Source organism: Anser cygnoides, chromosome 2 (assembly GCF_040182565.1).
Source record: "Anser cygnoides isolate HZ-2024a breed goose chromosome 2, Taihu_goose_T2T_genome, whole genome shotgun sequence".
In the NCBI taxonomy this organism is placed as follows: Eukaryota; Metazoa; Chordata; class Aves; order Anseriformes; family Anatidae; genus Anser; species Anser cygnoides.
Genome location: NC_089874.1, coordinates 122,024,777 through 122,046,166, shown reverse-complemented (window position 1 = coordinate 122,046,166; position 21,390 = coordinate 122,024,777). Strand labels below are relative to the sequence as shown.

Sequence of the window (21,390 nt, the reverse complement as noted above, 5' to 3'; positions counted from 1 at the left end):
GCAGATGATTGCCTGTACTTTGCAGAAATTGCACTTTACTGCTCTAAGTAATTGCAGTAAAGAAGTCCCTCAGCAACAATTAAGCTTTTTTTAATTCCTAATAGTTCTTGTGGAATCATTGTTTAAAATTGAATGAAAATATTTAAGAAGAAGTAACAATCCAAATACCATAAAAGACATGGTCTATTACAACTTCACAGGGGCTTCTGTCTGTTTGCCTAACTCTTAAGAGACAATTGCCTGATTCTCAAGAGGATCTGAGGTCCCCTTGGCATTTATTCCTTTTTTAAGGCTGAGTGCTACCAGTTAGCTTCGGTATGTATTTGCTGGGTGGGAAAAGGATATATTTAAAAATATTTCAGAAAAAAAAAAAGGAGTCTGTAATTACTATGCTTTTTTTATTGTTGTACTGTGAAAGTTGGGATTTGTTTATACACCGCGTATAAACAAGGTTAAAGATTATAGATCAGATCTGGCTCTTTAGGGGGGCAAGACAGGTGACTTGCAAATTCAGCTTAAATGACAAATGGACAATAGTAGTTTATTGCGTATGTTGGGTGATCCAATTATTTAGCGTGGTTTGGGTTTGTTTTATTATTAGTTTGACAGAACACTTAAGAAAGACCATACCTTTCCTCACAGTTCGGAATACCCTCTGCTTGGAGTTCATGGGATGTTCTCCTTGTTCTCTCTTCCTCTTGATTTCTAACAGTAAGACTGCAAGGTAGCAATTAATTTGTCAGTTTTATAAAGGGAAAGATTGAACATACAGCAGATGCTTTTCCTCTAATATTTAAAAAACAAAAATTCAACTAAAAGGACAGAAGCTAACAGTAGCCACAATACTCATAGTTATACTCTAATGTTAGTTCTTCCGTTGTGTAAATCTGCAAACTTAGAGCAGAACTGTTCAATATCATATATATCACTGTGTAGAAAGTATATGTACACACAAGTAGCCTGTAATAGCTACAAAATCTCTATGTACTCCATTGAGGTTTATTATGTTGTGTTGATTGTGTGCTTGATGCAGTGTTCTTACATGAGTTACACTTGATGCAATGGTTTTATGCAAGTTAGACTTCAACTTTTTTGTTTTTCTATTTACACGCTGGCTATTTTTTATATCCATAAGGCATGATGAGTGCCAAGATTCTGGTTCAGAGTGGTGACACCATGTCACTCAAGAAAGCCTGAATGCTGGAGCTGGAGCTAAAAGTTCTAAGCCAGGTAGATGCTTCTGTATGTGTTGCTGAAAGGGTAAGCATCTTTCAGAGATCACATGTAGATACAGCCACATTGTGAGGTTATGAACTGCAGCATTAAGTAAATGCTAGTATATGCATACAGATTTGAGGCCTGGAGAAAAGCAGCATATACATTTGACTACGTTTGACTGGAAATGAGTATTAGCTTGTTTGTAGCATTAAAGTTAAAAAAAAAAAAAAAAGTGTGCTGCAGTCACTAGTGATCACTGATAATTTTTAATGACCCCTGGAAGGGAAGGTGTCAACTCCAGCTGCTTTTCTCAAAGGTCAGTATACGTAACTAGTTAGTTTAAAAAAAAAATCCTTTTAGAGTTGCAGATGATTCTTTTGATACTGAATTTCAGCATGTGCATGTTTCCTTTTAGCACATGGGGACTGTATTCTAGATTACCATAGTTTAGTGAGAAATACAGGTGTGCACACACATTCATATAATCTGTAAAACTGCTTGGAGTTTGTCAAGAAGTAAAGGTCCCTGTGAATTACAGGCAGTACCTTGTATGATACAAATCCTTCAGCTGAAATAAAGCAGTACAGTTGTTACAAATTCTAGGAAAATACCAAACTCAGTTTCTTCATTTCTATTTTACTTTAATGTAAATTTTGTAACAATTTTGATGTCTTAATCCCCAAGAATCTCATTTATCTCTAGCACGGCTTGTTGTTAAACCAGCTGATTCTTAATTTGCGTTCTTCCTTTTAAGCTCGTGGCTCTGTCTTATTTGCAGTCTTACTATTTACTGCTTACTCATTTTCTTGCTCTCTTCAGTGGTAGTCCGTAATTTGCAGGGACCGTTTTGGAGGATGAAGGATTGTAACATTTTAAGGTTTGAGAAGAGTGGCTGGAGGCTTAACAGTAGAGGAGAGAGGTGCATTTCTCTTTGCCAAGGCATGCATTGAAGAGGTAGGAAAACCTTCCTGTTGTGAAGTTTGAGAGCAAGCATGTTGCCAATTGCAAACATATTTTTCAGCAACATCTGAACCATACATTCAAACCAGTGAACTATTTGAATTCACTTTTTCAGAAAAGAAAACTAGTAGTTAAAGAATGTTAGTGCTCTGTTCTCTTTGGGTCTATGGGATTCAGGCTTTTATTATACTTAGTGCCAATAGTGCTGGCCTTTTTAATATGAAAAGTGGTATATTATGCATTCCTCACACATGTAAACAAGAATTTATGCACTTGTCAGAGTTCTTACACTGAGGGGAGTCAACAGATCCAAGGGAAAGGATTACAGTCTTCATAGGATGACGCACAAAAGGGTAAAAAGATGAAATTAAGTCTCCTTAAAAGAACACGCCATGTCTCACAAAGTACCCTTGCAGGCTGGCTGACTTCCTAGAAATGTATAGGGAAACATAGGCAAAGAGACTAAACGTGCAATACTGCATCTTCTCAGGTTTTGGAAGAGTAACGGACGGGAGGCTTGAGTTTTAACTGTAGTACGAACACAGGCTGTGAGAATCTGGCTGAGAGACTTGTTTCACCATTTCTTCATTCTAAGTCTACTATTAGGAGTATGCTGAATATTGGATGTTCTGCAACTCAGCTGTATGACTCATGCAGACTGTTATTTTTGTTCCTATTCATAATTTTTCTGCTCAAAGTACTTGAGCTATTTTGAGGAAAGGCTTTATGAATAGGAAATAAAAATAGCTTAATTACGGTTTGTTTTGCATTTCTTGCTACTAGAAAACAATCGTTCTAAAAGAAATCACAAATTATTTTAAAACTAAAACAAGCTGCTCTGTTTTGGAGCTTGTATTGGTTTCCCAGATGATTGTGAAATGCAAATAGGAATTTTAAGCATCATGAAATTTGGGTAATTTAACACACTCTGAGTAAATTGCTTTCTCTGAATTGTTTGAATAGTGAGATGCACAGATAATGAGCATTCTCAAGAATATCAGGTAAGGCATTTAAAAAAGCAGTTTAGCAACAATTTAAAAGATGGAATGCAATTTTTATGTACTCTGACTTCACAGATTTTTTTTTTCTTTTATGGAAAGATGTTTGTATGTGTAATATGCAGCTCCACCCTGAGCCATTTGAGATTGCACTGGACAGTTGTTCAGATGACACCGCTATTTGTATAGCGATGCTTTAACATAGGTACCATTCCGCGAGGTAACAAACTCCAATCCTGACCAGGCACAGTAATTATCTCTCTCTGAACGTTACCTTAGTTTACCTCTATGCACCTGCCAAGAAGCTTTGTAGAATCAGAGCCAGAATACTTGACATCTTGCAAAAAACAAAGCTTTCTGACCCTATAGGATATTCACTGTTTTCATTAGGGAAGGCAGAATTGGGTCTGTATAACTTCTGATAAGCTGAGTACCAACAGCAGAGGAATGATGAGCCTGCTCTTCCCTTGCTTCTCATCTTCTTCTCGAAAGCATTTCCTTCTAACTGCTGGCGTGTGTGGGTGTGTGTGTGTATGGGGGAAGTAATGGTGAACAGATTCCTTGTCTGGCCAGGCAGGTTATTTTATGAATTCTTCCCTTCACCTCACTGCCAGGTTTGCTTGCTCTGAAGTGCTTATGTGGTGGATAGTGAATTTATTAGAAGCACTCAGCTTGCTGTCACTGTTTTGGCTGAACTCCTATGGCTGTTTAAGACTTTTCCTTATTTCAGTAAAAATTCTGGTCTCAGCCATTAATTAATAATGGGCGTAACAGAAACAGAACTGAGTACAGCAAGCTTTACTTGAATTTTGAATGGAATCAGCTGGATCTGGAGGAGCTCATACGAGAGAGAAAGTGAACAAATCATTACTTTAAGGAATCAAGTGATTCCTTTTCCTTTCTTGCTGTGCTTCCTTGATTAATTTTCCCGTTCAACAGCTTGCAGTGGGAGTTCTTTGGAATTGTGTTCTGCCTAATTCCTCATCCTTATTAAATAATGCATGCAGTGTTTAAAGTCTCTAATCCCGAGGGTTAAATTCATATGAATTGTAGGTGCCATGGGTTGACACCGCTAATTAATGACAAAAGATCTGCTTGCCTTTGAAACAAAGAAACAGGAATGGACACTTGGTTATTAGATTTCTGACTAATGAATTCTTACACCTACTCCTAACTCCCTTTAATACAGTCTATGCTGCTCCTAAGTCCCTATCCTAAATCCAAAACTATTGCATATTTTGGTATTGCTTTCAGTTTTTACTGAGAGCCCTAGTGAAGCTCAAGGCTGGATAACCAGTCCTTCACAAAACAGACCATCCATTACAAAGTGGGTGGCAACAGGTGTAATGATAGAGTAAAACTTCAAGGTGTAAGGTGTTGAGAAACAAGTGAAAGATGGTTTAAAAACTGCCGCTGACTGAGCATCACCAGTATTATTCAGGAGCATGGTCAGATGATTCTTATAACCAGTATAAGCTTTGAAGTATTCATTTAGAATGTGATATACCAGCTACGAACTGACAGTTCAAGGAAAAGGCTAAGAACAATCAGCAGAAAAAAAAAAAAAAAAAACAGATACCAGGAAATTAAAAAAAAAAAAAAAAAGCGTGTTAGACTTTTCATTCTGTTTCCAAGAAAGTTAAAATAGCAAGATATATCCTCACACATGCAGTTACGTAGGGATTGGTTAAACTTGTCCTATTCCTTCAACTGTTCAGGTGTTGCAAGCTCTGACCTTGTGTCCTAATTTGGACAACAAAAAGCCGAGGGCTGAGATCCAAGCCATTTGGTACCACAGCATTAGCAGAGTCAGCATTTTAGAGTGGAGAGCTGTGATATAACCAGGCTTTTGGACATCACCATAACTATTTACGTAATAAATGATTTTTTTTAGCTCCTTTTTTTTAAAATAAAAATAGATCTGATTTCAAAAATAAGTGCTGCTTTTGGTTTTGTATAAAATGACACTGAGAATATATTTTCTGTGTGTCAAAGGCGTATTAGCCATACAGCTCCCTTTTTGTGTAACTGGAGTTGTGTAGAAACGCTTTAGAGGAAGGTATCCATTTCGGTATGAAATCCTGATAAATAGAATGGCAGTTTTTCTACGGGTGAATGGCTGTACAGGTAGAAATCAAATCAGAGTTAGATGCTCTCCAACAAAAGTATGCAGAGTGAGGATGATAAGGATTTCTAAAAGGAGGCACGTAAGAGTACTTTACAGAACCGTTAATGCCCATAGGAAAAAATACTGTTCTTACTGCTGTGTTGTTGTTGTGGTGTTTCTTTAAAACTTCAGTTGAACGTGTTAGGTGAGCTTCATTAAAAGGGGGTCACTTCCGTGTGTACAGGTGTGCACCTGTAAAACCTAGAGGAAAGCTATGGCAAGGACTAAAATACCTTTTTTTTAAAAATGCTTTCCTACTCTGATCTCTTCTGATGATACTTTACAGAGATTTTATATATCCATTACTTCAATGGCAAAAAAATACACTACAGCAGAAGGCTGTGTCTAGTACTAGAGCACAGTCATCTCTCTCACAGTCCCAGCCCTGCAGAATTTCCCAGGTGGTTTGTTTAGCTTATGCTGTCCTACACGCTGGCTGTTACCTCCCTCCCCTGCTACTCCGTTCCCCAGAGGCTTGAATAAGAGCGTGTACCATGAGCAGCTGCAGCAGCAGCACCAACAAAAGCAGCAGGCGTTGGACCCTCGATTGCCCGTGCTGTGCTGAGCCTGTGCAGCGCCCGGGGTCTCCTGGGTCGTAGACATCTGCCGCTTGCGCATCTCCATCCGCTCTGATCCCATGGGCTGCAAGACAGCAAGAGAAGGGGAAAGTAAGACACGTGTTTTTATTTTTTCATTTTGCTTTTGTTACAAAAGCCTTACCAAGAACTACTGAAAGCCACAGCTTCAAAAGAACTGAGAAGTTAAATGCTTGGGCTTTCTTTTTTTCCCCATAGAAGCTGCTAGGTATTGAACCCTGCGGAAAATTCACGCATTTCATTGAAGTGCTGTGATGGAAGGCAAGGGGCCAATGAATTCTGCATGTAAACGGGAATATAAACAAGAATGGGGAGCCAAGGAGCATGCTGGCGAAGTGAGGTGTGTCTGTTCTTGGAGAGCCACAGCTCTTAGGGCACTGGCATAAAAGCCTAGTGGTTGCAAGGGATCTCCTGAGGTTTTTGACTTGCAGGGTTGATTCTTGGATCCATAACTAGCCATCCTTCTATATCAAGTGCTCCCTTGGCGTGTAGGTTTTTTCAGGTTGCTAAACCTTGTGAGGCTGTGATGATTGTAGGGGAACTAAAATTGGTTGCTACAAATGTTATTTGTGTGTTGATAATTTAATATCACACTTGGAACACAATCTGATGAGCTGAACACCAGATAGTTAAAAGTTGCCTTCCTTTCTAAAACGTTCAGTCAAGTTTAGGAAATAGTGTTGTAACTTGGAGGGAGGATGCAGAGACCTTGTCACAGGCTTCAGAAGTGCCAGAAGTAAGTGGATTATTTTAGCAGAGTGCAGCTCTAAATTATGCTGGATTTTTTTTTTGTGCTGAATTTGTTTTTCTATTATAGAGCTTAATAGTTTTTATTTTGTTTTTATGAGAACCACCCACTCTCCCAAGGGAAAAACGTATGACATGCTGAGTAGAAGATGCTCCAGTTTTGCAGGAGAAATAAAACATAAGAACGATGCAGATAGAAACGATAACCTATTTGGTAACTCCGCAGGCCTGTTCTCACAAGCAATTCCTAAATGCCCAGAAATAGAAAATCAGAAAAAGGACATAGCTTCCAAAAAACCCAAGACATTCTTCATTTCAAAATGTGGAAACGTAAATGTGAAATGCAGAGTACATCTGTAAATTCATATTTCTTTCCTTCAGAGTTCTGTAGTATTAAAGTAATAACTATTACTTTCCTTCCAGATACCCGTCCTTTTTAAAAATAAGGCATTTTTGTATTTCAGTTAAGAAGTAATGAACTATAAAGTATTGGGTTTATCTAATAGCATTTCAGGCTTCCTTGGACAGTAAACAGTTATTAATGATTAGAAAAGCGTAATTTGGAATTAGATATATGCTGTCTATATAGCCTAATCCAGCCACTCTTCCTTTTGAGATGTTTTATGTGGATAGTTCATAAGTTCATCTCTCTAATCCATTTTACAATTGAACTGACAGTGGTCTGAGTGGAAAAGCTTGTTCCTGTTTGCTTTTTTTCAAGCAGAAAGGTAATAGATGGTGGGAATAGTAGGAATACACTCTTCCTCCCCACCTCATCCCACTACGACTTAATTCAAAAAAAATCTTTCTGGATCCACTGTTGCCATCTCAGGTTCTTCAGAATTGTCCTTTGACGTCTTTGATGAAGTAGCTGTACAGCAAAAACTGCCCAGTAGCGTTGTGTTCTTTGGTTTACTTCTGAATCATCCCCCTTACTTGGAAGTTTTCTGGTACTATACATTTTGATGAACGTTCAGCACTGCATGACTTCTCACACAACTTACAGAAAGGGAAGGATCAAGGAATACAAATTCAGCATGTTTTCTCAGATCAAGTTATGCGTTTTCGTTTTTATTTGGCAGATGTAGACCAACTTTCTCACTGAATAAGCAAGTAGGTTTTGGTCACTTATGTGATGAAGACTTGTTTTGAAAGATACTTCTAGCAGCTAAAGCATGCTTTCGTGATAGCAGAGCTGGGTTAGAGTAACAGGAAATAAGAGAAAGGACTGTTGGCTTAAAGACAACCCAAGCTTTTATTACAGAGCTGTTCAATGGTTTTCTACCACAGGTAATACAGGCTTGCTGACAGCCATACTGCACATATGATAGAGGTTTGGGGTGGATCACAAACTAAATAGGGTGTGACTTTCTGAGGTGTATTAGCAGGAATACTGTGTTAAGATATGGAAAGTAATTTACTCCTCTGTGTGAGTACTTGTGGGCATCACGTGCCAAGAAAGACAGTGTGTGTAGGGTACGCAAGATGTTAAGAAAGCACGACTTACAAGGAGAAATTGTAGGAGTTAGGGTTGTTAATCTAGAAAAGCAAACCGAGAAGCATGTTGATCTTCTGATCAGTAGAAGGTTATTATTGCTCCCTATTCCTTTCAGGGATAAATAATGTGTTTTCCCAGAGTAAATAAAATCTAGGATAGATTTTATAGAGTAGCAAGGTAGACAACTGAGCGGTGCAGCATGTTATTACAAAGTTGAAAAAACTTCTTTGGCAAATAGCATTAAGACCCATGAGACAAAAAATACATCAGGCTGGTCCAGGTTCACAGGACAGGCAATGAGTAAGTGATCCATCCAGCACCACTTCCCTGTTTGTTTTTGTTTTTTTTTAATGTAGCTTTGGTTCTAAGCCAAAATACAGTCAAGCACATTGTTATCTATAATAATCCACTGGGACCCACCTCCCTTTGGCCATATAATAAAGTTAAAAATAAAAATAAATGAAAAAACATGCTTGCAGCACAGTTTGTTACAAATGTGTATTCCAATTGTGATCGTGCTGAGACCATGTACTGCCAACCATGAACCTAAACATGCCGTAAGACGTAGACCCTGCTCGAAGCTATGTCAGTTCCATGCGTATAGTCAGAATATGTACTTGTTTTCTGAATTTCTTTGCCTTTTTATTTTTTTATTTTTAAATTATTAAAAACAAAAAACAACAACAAAAAAACTAGGGGAACAGAAATGCTGCAATTTTACAGCCATGTGTGGTGTGAACTGCTCCTTAGCTGGAACAGAGGCAAAGGCACAAAGGGCTGAGATTATGCAATTCATCTAGGCATTCAAATAAAAGTACTTTAAAAAGCATTGAAACTACCTGTGTATGGACTTGTATGCATAGAAGTATAATGATCTTGGAAGGTGTAATGGAAAAAAGTTATAGAGATGAGAGATGATGCAACTTTTCTGAGGTCATGCAGTGAGCTACTGACAGGACCCAAACAGAAAAGACTTATTTATGTCTGTAGTACTTCTTCTGCTGACTCTACTGGATCCAGAATTTCACTACCACTCTTTTCTTTTTTTCCTGCTGCTACCACAGCTATGTAATGAGCCCTTCCAGTCAGTCACCAGAATTACTGTTTTGAATTGTGCTGTATGCTTGAATGGGCAATAGCTTTCCCAACAACTCCAGTGACTAGTATTGGTAGGAATTTACAAAACCACTTGCTTCTTTACGTTACAATTTATGTTAGCAACAATTTAAACAATTGCATGACTGCCTTGTGTATCTATGGCAATGATGGCCATTGTTTTTGTCTTCAGTAGATTCTAAATGCTTATGGCAAAAAGGAGAGGGGTTTTTAGACCTCCTGGTAAACAGTTTTTGTGTTCATTAAATGTTATGGTTGTTAATTTGGGATATCAGATGCTCTGACTGGGTCATGCAGTAGGTGTAAAACCACTTAAAAAAAAAATCTAATCTGTGTTCTTTGCATCAGTGAAGAGACTTGCAGTAAACATTATTAATTTGAAGAATTACTGACCTGTGGATCCTACTACTATAGTAGCTAGTATCAGTGACTTGTTATCTCCTCAAGTTTATCTCATAGTATTCAGCTGAAGGGCCTGAACTATCTGAAATCAAAACAAAAGTGTGACTGCTCATGCTGCAAGAGGACTTTCTTATGTTACAGACCAACATTGTAGGTGATTAATGACAACATTTCAATCATCAATGACATTTTGAGCTAATAGCTTACTTTTAAAGTTGTTAAAGGGAATGACATACATTGATACTTATGCTTAGCTAAATAATTTTTCTCCTCATTCCCAGCTGAGAATACACTTTGCAGACTCACAGGTGGTGGAGTGAGGAAGGAGGGTGAGAGGTACCTGTGCACTGCTCCCCTGCCAGCTGCTGCTTTTCATAGGTAGCCTAAGACATGGTTTAAATTTGTCCCCACAACCTGATCGTAATGCTTTGCTTTCTTATTTTGTTTTAAGCTGAAATAATGATCAATGTTTTCTTGAACCAGTCGCATGATTTTGCAGAAACGCATGTACAGGGTTGGGCAGGGGAAACATTAGTTGTAGCAATCAGCTAGAAGACTTTGGAGCTTGAGAAGCCCAGACTGATGAAGTATATATAAATATAAGTGTGTTCAAGGGTGAGGGGGTTCCCCAGAGCTGTTACTTGGCTGTGGAACAAGAGGGTGCATTCCTGAGGAAAACAAGGTGTACAGACATCCTCCTACACCTGGTGCCTTTGGGTCACTCAAATCGGACAGGAGACTGTTGTTCTGCCACTATAGCATTGAAATGGGAAAGGACCAGTGGATAGGTTTATCCTCAAAGAAATTTTGTAATCTTCATGAAGATCAACGTCTCACAGGTTCAAGTCCAAGTTACTGGCCTGTTGATTTTGAAAGTCACTTGGATAGTCACACAGAGTTCTAGTGCTTTGCCTTTTTAAATTTCAGGCAAGGCTATATCGCTTCTTCAAGGTAAGAGAAGAAAGTCCATGAGGAGAGTTAATGGAAAAATTCATCAACCTAGTTTGTGAGAGAGATATTCCAGAATATGCCTGGATTTCAAAACCCTCAGCTACTTTGTAGTTTCTTGTTCTTTTCTAATTCCCTGTTACCTTAAATGCCCTTACTAGGCTGTTGTACTACACGAGAGATCCATGCTCTAAAGTCTGGTTTGGAGGGGAAAAACAAGACAATCAGGAATTGTTTTTCTTCCAGTAGGTAACGTCCTCATACCAAAATGGAAATTTCACTGCTCCAAAGTCCCTGTGCGGTGAGCCTCCTTTACCTTCTCAGATTTCCAGGCCTCCGGGAAGGTGTTATGAACAAGAGCAAGCTGTGTGAGAATCCTCTGTGCTGGATGCTGTTTGCACTTGAGAATTGGCATCTGCCTTCTCTGTTCCCCACCACCTGGAGCAGAAATGTGCCTTGTTGAAAATGGGTTTGAGAATAAAAGGCAGGGGAGAAAGACTTAAAAACTGGAGGTGGGCTGCTATCTCATACATGTTTTGAAAGGAATCTTTCAAAAGAAAGGAAAAATACTTTCAGATTTTTTTTTGGAATGAGATGAGATACCTTTAACCAAAGGACTTTTACCTCTACCATCTCCAGCATTATTTAACTCCAGCATAGATACAGTTGTAGCCAACTGTTGGATATAACATGAAATGCATCTCTATGTCTAATTCTATTAGTTTGCCTATGGCGCTGTCAAAGACACCTATATCTGCTTGGTGAAGGCCATAACTTCATAGAAAAAAAAACAGACTGGCTCATAGGGAGAGTGAAGGAATAAAAGGTGCTATTCTGCTGGCTCTTGGGTAGTCAGTGGGATCTGATTTTGCTAGTAGCAACTCACTGTGGTAAGAGGTGTCATCCTCAAACTCTGTCACCAGTCTCAGCTGGCAGAACTTAGCGGCACGAAGTGTGGCCCACCTGTACCAAGTTCAAAAGTCTTCAAATGAAATTTAAAATAATAATAAAAAAAATATCTCTGCATGAGCTGACATTTGCACGGGGAATCAAGGCTATGGAGCAGGACAGTTGGTCAGTGTCCAGGTGACAAAAGGAGTTTCTGTTGCAAAGGCCACAGAATGGACAGGGTTGTAAGGGACCTCTGAAGATCACCTAGTCCAACCTCCCTGCTGAGCAGGATCACCTAGAGCATGCAGGATCCTTGTGCAGGATGGCATTGGGGCAGGTTGTGAATATCTCCAGAGAAGGAAACTCCACAACCTCTCTGGGCAGCCTGTCCCAGTGCTCTGTCACCCTCACAGTAAAGAAGTGCCCTCTCATATTCAGCCGGAACCTCCTGTGCTTCAGTTTGTGCCCGTTGCCTCTTGTCCTGTCACTGGGCACAAGTGAAAAGAGACTGGCTCCATCCTCTCAACATCCTCCCCTCGGATATTTATACACATTAATGAGGCCTGCCCTCAGTCTTCTCTTTTCCAGGCTAAACAGGCCCAGTTTCTCTCAGCCTGTCCTCATACAACAGGTGCTCCAGTCCTGAAGCACCTAATCATTTACTAATCATCTTTGTAGCCCTCCTCTGGACTCGCTTCAGCAGTTCTATGTCCCTCTGGTACTGGGAGCCCAGAACTGGACACAGTGCTCCAGGTGTGGCCTCACCATGGCTGAGTAGAGGGGGAGGATCGCCTCCCTTGGCCTGCTGGCAACACTCTTCCGGGGTCCTTGTAGCATTGCTGGCTAGACAGATAAGACTCCCTCAGTCATGCTTTACTGCACAGTTCTTGCATCCAGCTGCCCCGTGCTCCTTGGGACCACTCTGGCACATCCACGATCCACCCCTAGTGATTATCTTAAGCTACACACACAACACCTCCTAACTGCCTAAGTCACGTAGGACAGTTTCATAGGTAATCATTTCTGCATCTACAGGAGGTTTCTTCTGAGTGCTTCCACGTGAGTGATGAGATTCCCCTGACTACTTGCAACCTCTGTGAGGTTTGACCAGTTTTGCAGCCTTGGAGTCTCTGGAAGGACCAGATTCAGGATGTTAATCAGCACAGGGAAACATACAGAGACTGGTCTAGGCACAGCAAGGCTCTGCCTGGAGAAATCCACAGAACTGTCTTATTCCCCCCATGGCAAAGTGCCAATTAGTCGAGTGTTTAATTGAGAAGGCCAGTAGTTGTTGAGAAGATCAGCTTGTCTCTGGTCAGTTCACTGTGGTAAGTCAGTGTAACGTAACATGCACACCGATGACTAGACGTGGAGTTTCTAGATCTCCCAGGGAGAGAGAGATCCTTCCCTATTTAATAACAACAAACTTAATCCATTAGAAAAATATCCCTAAAAAGCAGTGAACTAAAAATAGAGAAAAATAATGGCACATAATCTTGCTTCTTATCTAGCTAGACAGCATCTATGATTCATAAAAATGAAAAAAAAAAAGCACACACATTATTACTGAATGCTAATGAGTAATTCAGAAAACAAAAATACAAGAACAAAATCTCCCAAAGACTTCAGGCAAGTATTTGAAAAACTACTTTTGACAACAGTGGAGAAGCAATCCTGTATGCCTTAAGAGCAATACTGAAGTACTGGAAAGAAGTACAACTGTCATACCTTTTCCACTCTGTGGCATGCCTATCTGTTGTTCAGGTTAGGAGGCATTTCTGTATGTAACATTATGAAAACAACAGTGTGTGAAGGTCAGGAATGAAAATTACTTCCCTGGTTAAAAGCATCTCTAATGGTATTTAACTTGTAACATTTCTAGCGCTTGCTCATCTCTCAGTAGAACGGTGGTCTACCCAGAAAACAGCCTTCCCAAAGGAGGAATATTTAAAATATAAATTGCAAAGGTCAGATTAAAAAAATAAATCACAATACCATCCCCCCCAAAAAGATGGTAGACAATGTTTATACTTTTATCCTCATTTTATGCTAAAGCACAATAAAGTTTTCTTAGCTTAGCGAAGAGCAAAGATTCTGTTAAACATAAAACACGTTCCCTCCCTACACACACTACAGCTAAGCAGGTGTGCAAGCCCTAGCTTGTGCCAGAGCCTGATCTGCACGGCCACAGCCTGAAGATTTTGCAGTGAGTACACAGAGTGTGAAGCCACGTGCTATAAAAGTAGCTGGCAGCCAGTGGGAGTGCCCAGGTTTGGATGGCTGTAGTTCAGTCTTTTTTCAGTAGCCCCTTTGGGCCTGATCCAAACTCCACTGAAACAATGAAGAATACTCATGGGTTTCAGTGAGCTTGAGGTGAGGTTACATAAATATTGTAATTGCTGCTCTTTCTTCAGACCTCTCCCCAGTAATGACAGCCAGAGTAGGAAGAAAGAGATTGTCGTTGTCCACTGATGTCAGACGAGGCTTGCAGCTGGGGTTGAGCTCAAGGTAGGTCTGAATCTGCATTTTATTAATTCAGAAATACCTGGTGCCACAACATGCTCTCACTGAAGCCTCTGGCAGTGTGTTGTCAACTGAAATGTGAACAGGAAGCCTGACACTCGCGCCTCTTCTTCTTCATTGACAAATCTGACACGTGCTTTCTGCATTGAGCAGTGTGCTATTTTAAATAGAGAAGAACTGTAATTTATGTCAATGAACTCACCCACACGCATGCACATACTTTATGCATAGTTATCGGACTGCCCACTTAATAGTAAGAGCTCTGTGCAGATTTCATATTACTGGGGATTTGATCTCTTGTAATGGAAATGGGAGGATTTAAGTGTCTGAGAAGTGTCTTTAGAAGGCAAGACGGGCGTTCATAGAGCGGATACTGGGAGCCACGCCGTGTAATGCAGCTTCAGATGGGTTGCACCCAAGTCTGTCAAAGGCTTCAGTGCATGGGTGAGAGACAAGAGAAAGCAGTACCCTTCCCCGAGTGTAAGCACCAGTTCTGGGATGCTTTTAGATAAGATGCCCAGAAACTGAGGGCCTTTACCTGTTCTACTTCATTTATTTTTTCCAGAGGCGCAGCAGCTCAGAGGAGCTCGGTTCATCTCTCCAGATGAACGCCTTGCTTTACATTTCAAAAGGAATAGCTGAAAATGTATCACACCCACACAGTAACAGGTAACGGCACCTAGATCGTGCCACTTGTAACTTAGATCTTTTTCTACCGAGGGCTTAAATGTGCTCTGCTCCTTCTTCAGTATTCGGTGCTGCACGTTTGGCTGCAAGATCAGCCTGCTCTCTGCAAAACACCACCTGCACTAGAACCTCTTTCTGAGTAAAGTCTGGCTTTCTTGTTAAGAAACAGTTACGGGGCGGAGGGGGTGTGTTTAAGAGCGTTGCCCTGTTTCTGTTTCCCCACTGGTACTATTGCAGAGAAAAGCATGTCTTTCATTTGGACTTCAACATGTAAGACTTCACTGAAAAAGTTATTCCAAAATGTAGCTAGCAGGGTCACTCTCTGTCCCGTTTTCTCCTGTGATATGCAAAGGACATGAAAGAATTTTATACCTTTTAGCCAGAAAAAGCAACAAAAGCAACCTGTCGCTCCAGTCTAGCCGTTTATGTGGGTGCTGAGATTGTCAAGTAGCATGAAAGCAAGTACGTACATAACTGTCCCTTCACAACCCAAGTCATTGTAAACTGGAATTAAGTGAAGTCAGCACCAAGCCCAGATCCTCTGTAGGGCACTGACTGTCGGAATCCCTTGCCTCATCTTTTGTGGCTGCTGGAAACAGCCTCAGAGGACCAGGGGCTTGCTCCAGTGTCGGCAGTTCTAACGCGGCTTCAGTCTTGCCTGGGCTGCCTTTAAAGTCAGAGGAAGTCTTTGCTTCTGGTTATTTTTATGCAGCTCGCTTTAAAACAAGCACGCACGTACCAAAAAGTTCATTCAGCCTAGCATCTTACAAACCTCTTTACTATGCACACAGTGGAGCAGGCGCGCAGAGCAGATTGATGGGAGCGAGCAGAGCATCTCCAACCGAGCGCTTGGTTGCATCGTGCTTAATTATGAATGGTCTCCAGAAAGCCCATTTCCCTGTACTACGAAGTGACTCACAGCACGCAGCGGCTCCGGCAGCTCGCGCTGGGTTCTGGAGTCACATGGAGCAGCCGGTGACTCACGCCGTGTTGTACTCGGGCTGAGATCTGACTCATTCCCAACCTGGTAGGAGCTGACTGACATTGTCCTGGGCTGAAAGCTGCTTTCAGTCAGGATGACTCATGCCGGAGTGCATTAAATAGTGATTCACAAGCCGGTCCCTATTGATCCTGGTTGTCGCGATTCACTTCGGGTTGTACTACGCTGGAATCCGGCCGCTCCGGGAGGGCGCCTTCACGGTGCCCCTGCCCGCCGCCAGCCCGATGGATGACGGGGCCTGGGAAGCGTTACCAACCCGATTTGAGGCTGAGGTAAGGTCAGGACCGGGCTCAGCACCCTTCAGCCACAACACCCCATGGGCTTCTTTGCATCAGTTGGCTATGAAAGCATTTGAAACATGCCTGCTCACTGAGAGTTAAGGGTCGGGAACCTCTAGCTAATATCCTGCTCCTCTGAATACCAGGAGGTCTCTGCACTATTCACCATGGCTGATGCCTCCTTGGGACAGCTTAGCGACAAAAAGACGGGGTCACTTTGCAGAAGTGACTGAGTACTGGTACTGGCCTTGTGCTGATGGTTCATCAGCTTGTCACCTGGGATCCAGGAGAGGCAGAAAGGAGCCTCAGTGCCCGGAGCTGTCCAGGTTCAGCACTTCACCCCAAGCTGAAAAACATGTGCCACTCTTTCAGGAGGCTAGGCCGGTGGTAGTGGTGAGGCTGAGGGATGGTCCCTCCCCGTCAGCCTGCTGGAGACCCAGAGGGAAGGTGTCCAAACGGGCCCTGACCAGGGTGGGCAGAGAAGAAATTCCCGGAGATCCGAAGTAACCACCCTACGGTCCTAGAGCGGTCTGTCACCACGATGCCGCCGCCAGTCGGTCTCAGCGTGCTCTCAGTTAGCCGGGACACAACCAGGGCCCTGCCTCGTGCCCCCCAACAGCAGCAGGAAGGCGATAGCGGGGCGGTTGCAGCAAGTTAACCACCAGGCTGCCAAAGGGCCGTGATGCCCGGTGACAGGCACAGGGATAGCCCGACCCCACCTCCATAGCACCGCAGCACCACTGGGGTTGGAAGAGCCCTCCAGGGCCACCAGGTCCGACCACCCCCTACCCCATGCCACCCACCGAACCCCGTCCCTGAGCACCACGTCCAACCCTTCCTTGAACACCCCCAGGGTACCGGCAGCGCCCACACCGACCCCCCCGACCCCCCTCCACCTCCTCCTCTTCTTCCTCCTCCTCCTCCTCCTCCTCCCCCCCCCCCGCCAGGCGGTGCCGCCCCCGGCCGCCAGGGGTCGCTGCGCACCGCCGGGGGCAGCGGCGCGGTGCCGGTGCGCCCCATGGCGGGGGGCGGCCGGGGCTGCGGGGGGGGGGGGGGGTCCGCGCCCCGCTCGCTACTCACGGTGTCGGCGGCGGCGGGGCCCCGCGGGGCGTCCTTGGCCGCTTCCCCTCCGGCGGCGGCGGCGGCGCCGGGCTCCGCGCCCGCTCCCGGCGGCTCCGCGGCCCCGCGCATGCGGCCGGGGCGGGTCCCGGTGGGGGCTCAGCGGCGCCCTGCGTGGGGAGCGGCGGCCGAGGGGCCGGCACCGCGGCGGCGGCGGGGGGAGGGGACGGCGGGGCCGCGGGGGGAGCCATGGGGCCGGCACCGGGGGCAGCGTGCGTGCGAGGCGGGGCGGCGGCTTCGGCTTCCCCCCGCCGCCGTTTCCAAAAAGCGGCCCGGCGCCGCCGCGGCGTTTTAAGGCACCGCAGGGCTGCGGCTCCCCGCCCGCCCCACGCCCCCCCGGCGCACGTAACGCCGCTCCCCCGCCTCGCCCCCCGGCACGGCTCAGCTCGGCTCGGCCCGGCCCCTTCGCTCTGTGGGGACCGCCGGCCCGGGACACCCCGCGGGGACGCCCGAGGACGGGGCTGGACGCGGGGCGGCTTCCCCGCTGCGGAGGGGAGCAGGAGGAGGAGGAGGAGGAGGAAGGGGCGGCCCCCACGCTGTGCTCACGGCGCCGGGGGAAGGGGCTGGAGAGCGGGGTGAGGGGCACGGGTGGCCTCGGGGGCTGTGGGGAGGCGTGAGAGCGAGAGAAAATAACATAAAATAGATGTTACTGGGGGGCAGGTGGGTGTCCTGCGCAGCCCAGCCCCGAGGGGAGCCCCTCCGCCACGCTGCTGATCCGAGGGGTGACGGGATCACGGCAACCCCCGTGAAAATGGAAAGAAAATAAAGGAAAGGGAAAGGGAAAAGAAAGGGAAAAGGAAAAGAAAGGGAAGGGGAAAAGAAAGGGAAGGGGAAAAGAAAGGGAAGGGGAAAAGAAAGGGAAGGGAAGGGAAGGGAAAGGAAGGGAAGGGAAGGAAAGGGAAGGGAAGGGAAGGGAAGGGAAGGGAAGGGAAGGGAAAAGGGAAGGGAAGGGAAGGGAAGGGAAGGGAAGGGAAGGGAAGGGAAGGGAAGGGAAGGGAAGGGAAGGGAAGGAAAGGAAAGGAAAGGAAAGGAAAGGAAAGGAAAGGAAAGGAAAGGAAAGGAAAGGAAAGGAAAGGAAAGGAAAGGAAAGGAAAGGAGAAAAAGTAAAATAGAATTAAATAATAAAATAAAGTAAAATAAAATAAATAAAATAAATAAAACCCAGGACGTCCCCGCGAGCTGGAGCCGGGGCCGGCCGCTCTCCAGGGTCCTGCAGGCTCCGCTCCCCCCGGCAGCTCGGCGGAGCCATCCAGGTTCTGGCTTTTCCCTGTTCCCCAGCCGTGATTTCTGCCTTTTCCGACGCTGGGCTCCGTTTCAGCCCGTCCCAGAATATCTTCCCCGTTCCTGGCCCACAGCCCTTCTCCTGGCATCAGAGAGGAACTGGAGCCTGCCCGGTGTGAAGACAGCCCTTCCCACGGGGATGGCACCGTCCCCAGAGGCCCAAGCCAGGCTTGATAGTTAGGATTGCAAGATACTGCCTCGCTCCTTGGCAGGGAAAAGGGAAGAAAGACCCAGTAGGTATGCCATGGTGGTTCTTCCTGTGTCCTGGGACCCAGAGCAAAACACCTGCTTGCACCACTGAACCCAGCTCTGAGCCGTTGTGCTGCGAAGGGCGGTCACCTCCCACGGCAGGGCTGATGTGACTCCCCGCAGCCCTCTCCAGGCTCTTGTCCCAGGTGGCTTTGGAAGCACTAGTAGGGGTGTTTCAGCAAGTGCTGGCGCAGCGCGACCCTTTGGGAGCCATGGTCTTGCCCCATCCTTCACGTTTCGCTTAGGAGGACCATGATCACCTAACACTGTTATTAAAAATGTTTTTTCAACAAGAATAGAGCACAGCGACAGTGCATTGTATTGTGTAAAGATAGCGCCCCTTCTCCCTAGTGTGAATGGTGTTAGAAAAGCACAGCCACCTAAGCTGAGCACCTTCCAGCACCTGCTGTTTATAGACAACCTTACCACGCTCTTTGGGCAGGTACATCAATGCCTATGTACACAGCCACCTAGATCCCGAAACTGCTGAGCAGCTTGGAGGCCTAACTCCTCCCAGAATTGGTAAAAAAAGGCATCGTCCCCTCCTTGACTAACGGTTGCAGGCTGATGTCCAGCTGCGTAAGACAGGACTGCATAAGTGAGTGCTTGCACTTCTTTGAAAAGAGGTTTAAAGATGAGGAACGTCAACAGCTGAGATACACAGATTCAGCCCTTCCGTTTCCTACAGCAAACCTGAGCGTGCATTTCTCACATGCTCATGGGAAGAAAATTCCCTCAGCCATTGCAGTTGCTTGCCTACATCTGTGGCTGTACATAGATGTACATAGATGTACAGCCTACATCTGTGGCTGTACTCTAGCCCCCACTGCTGCCCCCCTTTGTACAGGTTCATTCACCTTCACCAGGACAGAGAGGAAGGGAAACGTGGACACCTTCTCAACCCAGCTGGGAGTACTGGCCCTGGGCTTTGGTTTTGTTACAGAAAATATCTTATGGATAATTCTTGGTTTACACACAAACTGTGGATTTAATAAAAGTACCTCCTAATCACATATGGTGGCACCTCTTTTTGTAATATACAAGGTAAATATTAAATCACAATTTGATTTCAATATTGATATTAGCTATTATGTAAGGCATTAAATATATATATATATTAGACTTTTCTGAACATTTGTGGGAATGAAGAAACCTCAGTTATCATAAACCTAAACAGTAATTAAAAAAAAAAAAATTGAAAACATTAAGTTATAGTAAAGACAAAATAGAACGTGTATCTGTATTTTAATAACATTATTATATTTCAACATTCTGGCAATCACACTTCAATGGGTGACATAACATAATGTCAAAAGCTTTTTTTTTTTTTTTTTTTTTGTCTTGCTTTGCTTTAAGGTGTTAGGACAGATTGCTGGGCCTCACACTTCAGCTTCTGCTCCTTGCCCAAAGAGAGGGTTTGCACATTTTTATGTGAAGGAGCAGGTATCCTGGTGGCTTTATGGGTGCTAATCTATTTTACTGTTTCCTGCTCACTTAGACTGTGAAACAGTGAGTTTCTGAACTGTTGAGTAGAGCCGATTCATAGTGAATTAGAGAGAGATTCAAACAGCAAGCGAGGAGCCATTTTTGGCTGTTTTCATCAACATGAAAGTGCTCTTGCTGCAAATCACTTTGAGAACTGAGAGGCTTTTTGGGGAGAGGAGATATTTTCAGAAGTAAAATGACTTTCCAGGAACTTTAGTTGAACTCCTTAGTCTTATTATTATTTTTTTTTTTAAATCAGCAATATTTTAATATTTGCTGTATTTTGTTCCTTAAAGAAAAATTAAAACGTAAATATATATATATGTAATTAAAAAAGATCATTTGAAGTAAACATACTTTGTAGTGAATGTATTCCTAGTGATATTCTTTCTTCAAGTTTTAAATATTTGCATTCTTTCAACATTAGTTACTGACAGGTGTAAGCAGCTTTTCCTAATGGATCTGTTAGTAGATAACTTGAAACAGAAGATTTAGGTTCAAGAGGCAAAAATAAACCAGGGTCTTCAAACATGTAAAACAAACTATAGAGCTGCACGGAGCAGTCCGTAAAGGAACCATCCTACTTGCAGGCACTGCATGTTAGTGCTTGATATTTTATAAACATTAACAGCAATGTATTAATTTTCCAGCAGAACCGATTTTGTGTAAGCCCACGTGTGAAATTCACACTGGGGAGAAGTTCCTCCCAAGGCTATTTCATTTACACTGTCAAAATATAATGTTCAGTAGGAGATATGTAAATCATAGGGTTTCTCCTAGGCTTTTGCTGGAGGATTAATTTTCCTCGAGGTTTTGTGCTAAAACCTGGGATTGCATTAGGTTAAGCAATTGCATTAACTCATGCTTGAAAAGCCATTGTAATGGCTGGTCTTGGCTTAGATCTCGGTGCAGCCAGAACTGTTTGCTATTGATGGCTCTGCTTAGCACTTTGCTAATTATTACAGCTCCATAAGGTACTTTTCTAGGGCAATGTATTTTCCCAGGGTTGGCTGGGCCTAGATGGATGTCCTGCCAGAACTGTCAGCCTTTATTTCTTTCTGCTACAAAATGATTACTTTTATATAGTACTACTCTTTTGCCAAAACTGCTGACCATTGTGGGAAGACGTGGCTCTCTATGCAGTTTCCATCTGAATCTGTAGTGACTGTGTCATTTTAGATAGTGGCGAAACAGATTTCTCCAGATACATCAGGGGAACTCTCTTTG

General features: G+C 43.8%; 1 protein-coding gene across 2 annotated transcripts in view; it reads right to left on the bottom strand.

The window, feature by feature from the left end:
- RGS20 (regulator of G protein signaling 20) overlaps positions 1–21,390 on the bottom strand; it is a 39,322-nt gene that overhangs the window by 2,677 nt on the left and 15,255 nt on the right. The window contains exons 1-3 of one of the 2 annotated variants that reach the window (XM_048072427.2): positions 17,110–17,473; positions 5,837–5,985; positions 631–717 (exon numbers count right to left, since the gene is read on the bottom strand). In XM_048072427.2, the coding sequence (XP_047928384.2) occupies positions 631–717; positions 5,837–5,985; positions 17,110–17,220 (347 nt within the window). In that variant the 5' untranslated portion in view covers positions 17,221–17,473. Of the gene's footprint in view, positions 1–630; positions 718–5,836; positions 5,986–17,109; positions 17,474–21,390 lie in introns of those variants that run through there. The other variant, XM_066992997.1, reaches the window with a different exon arrangement.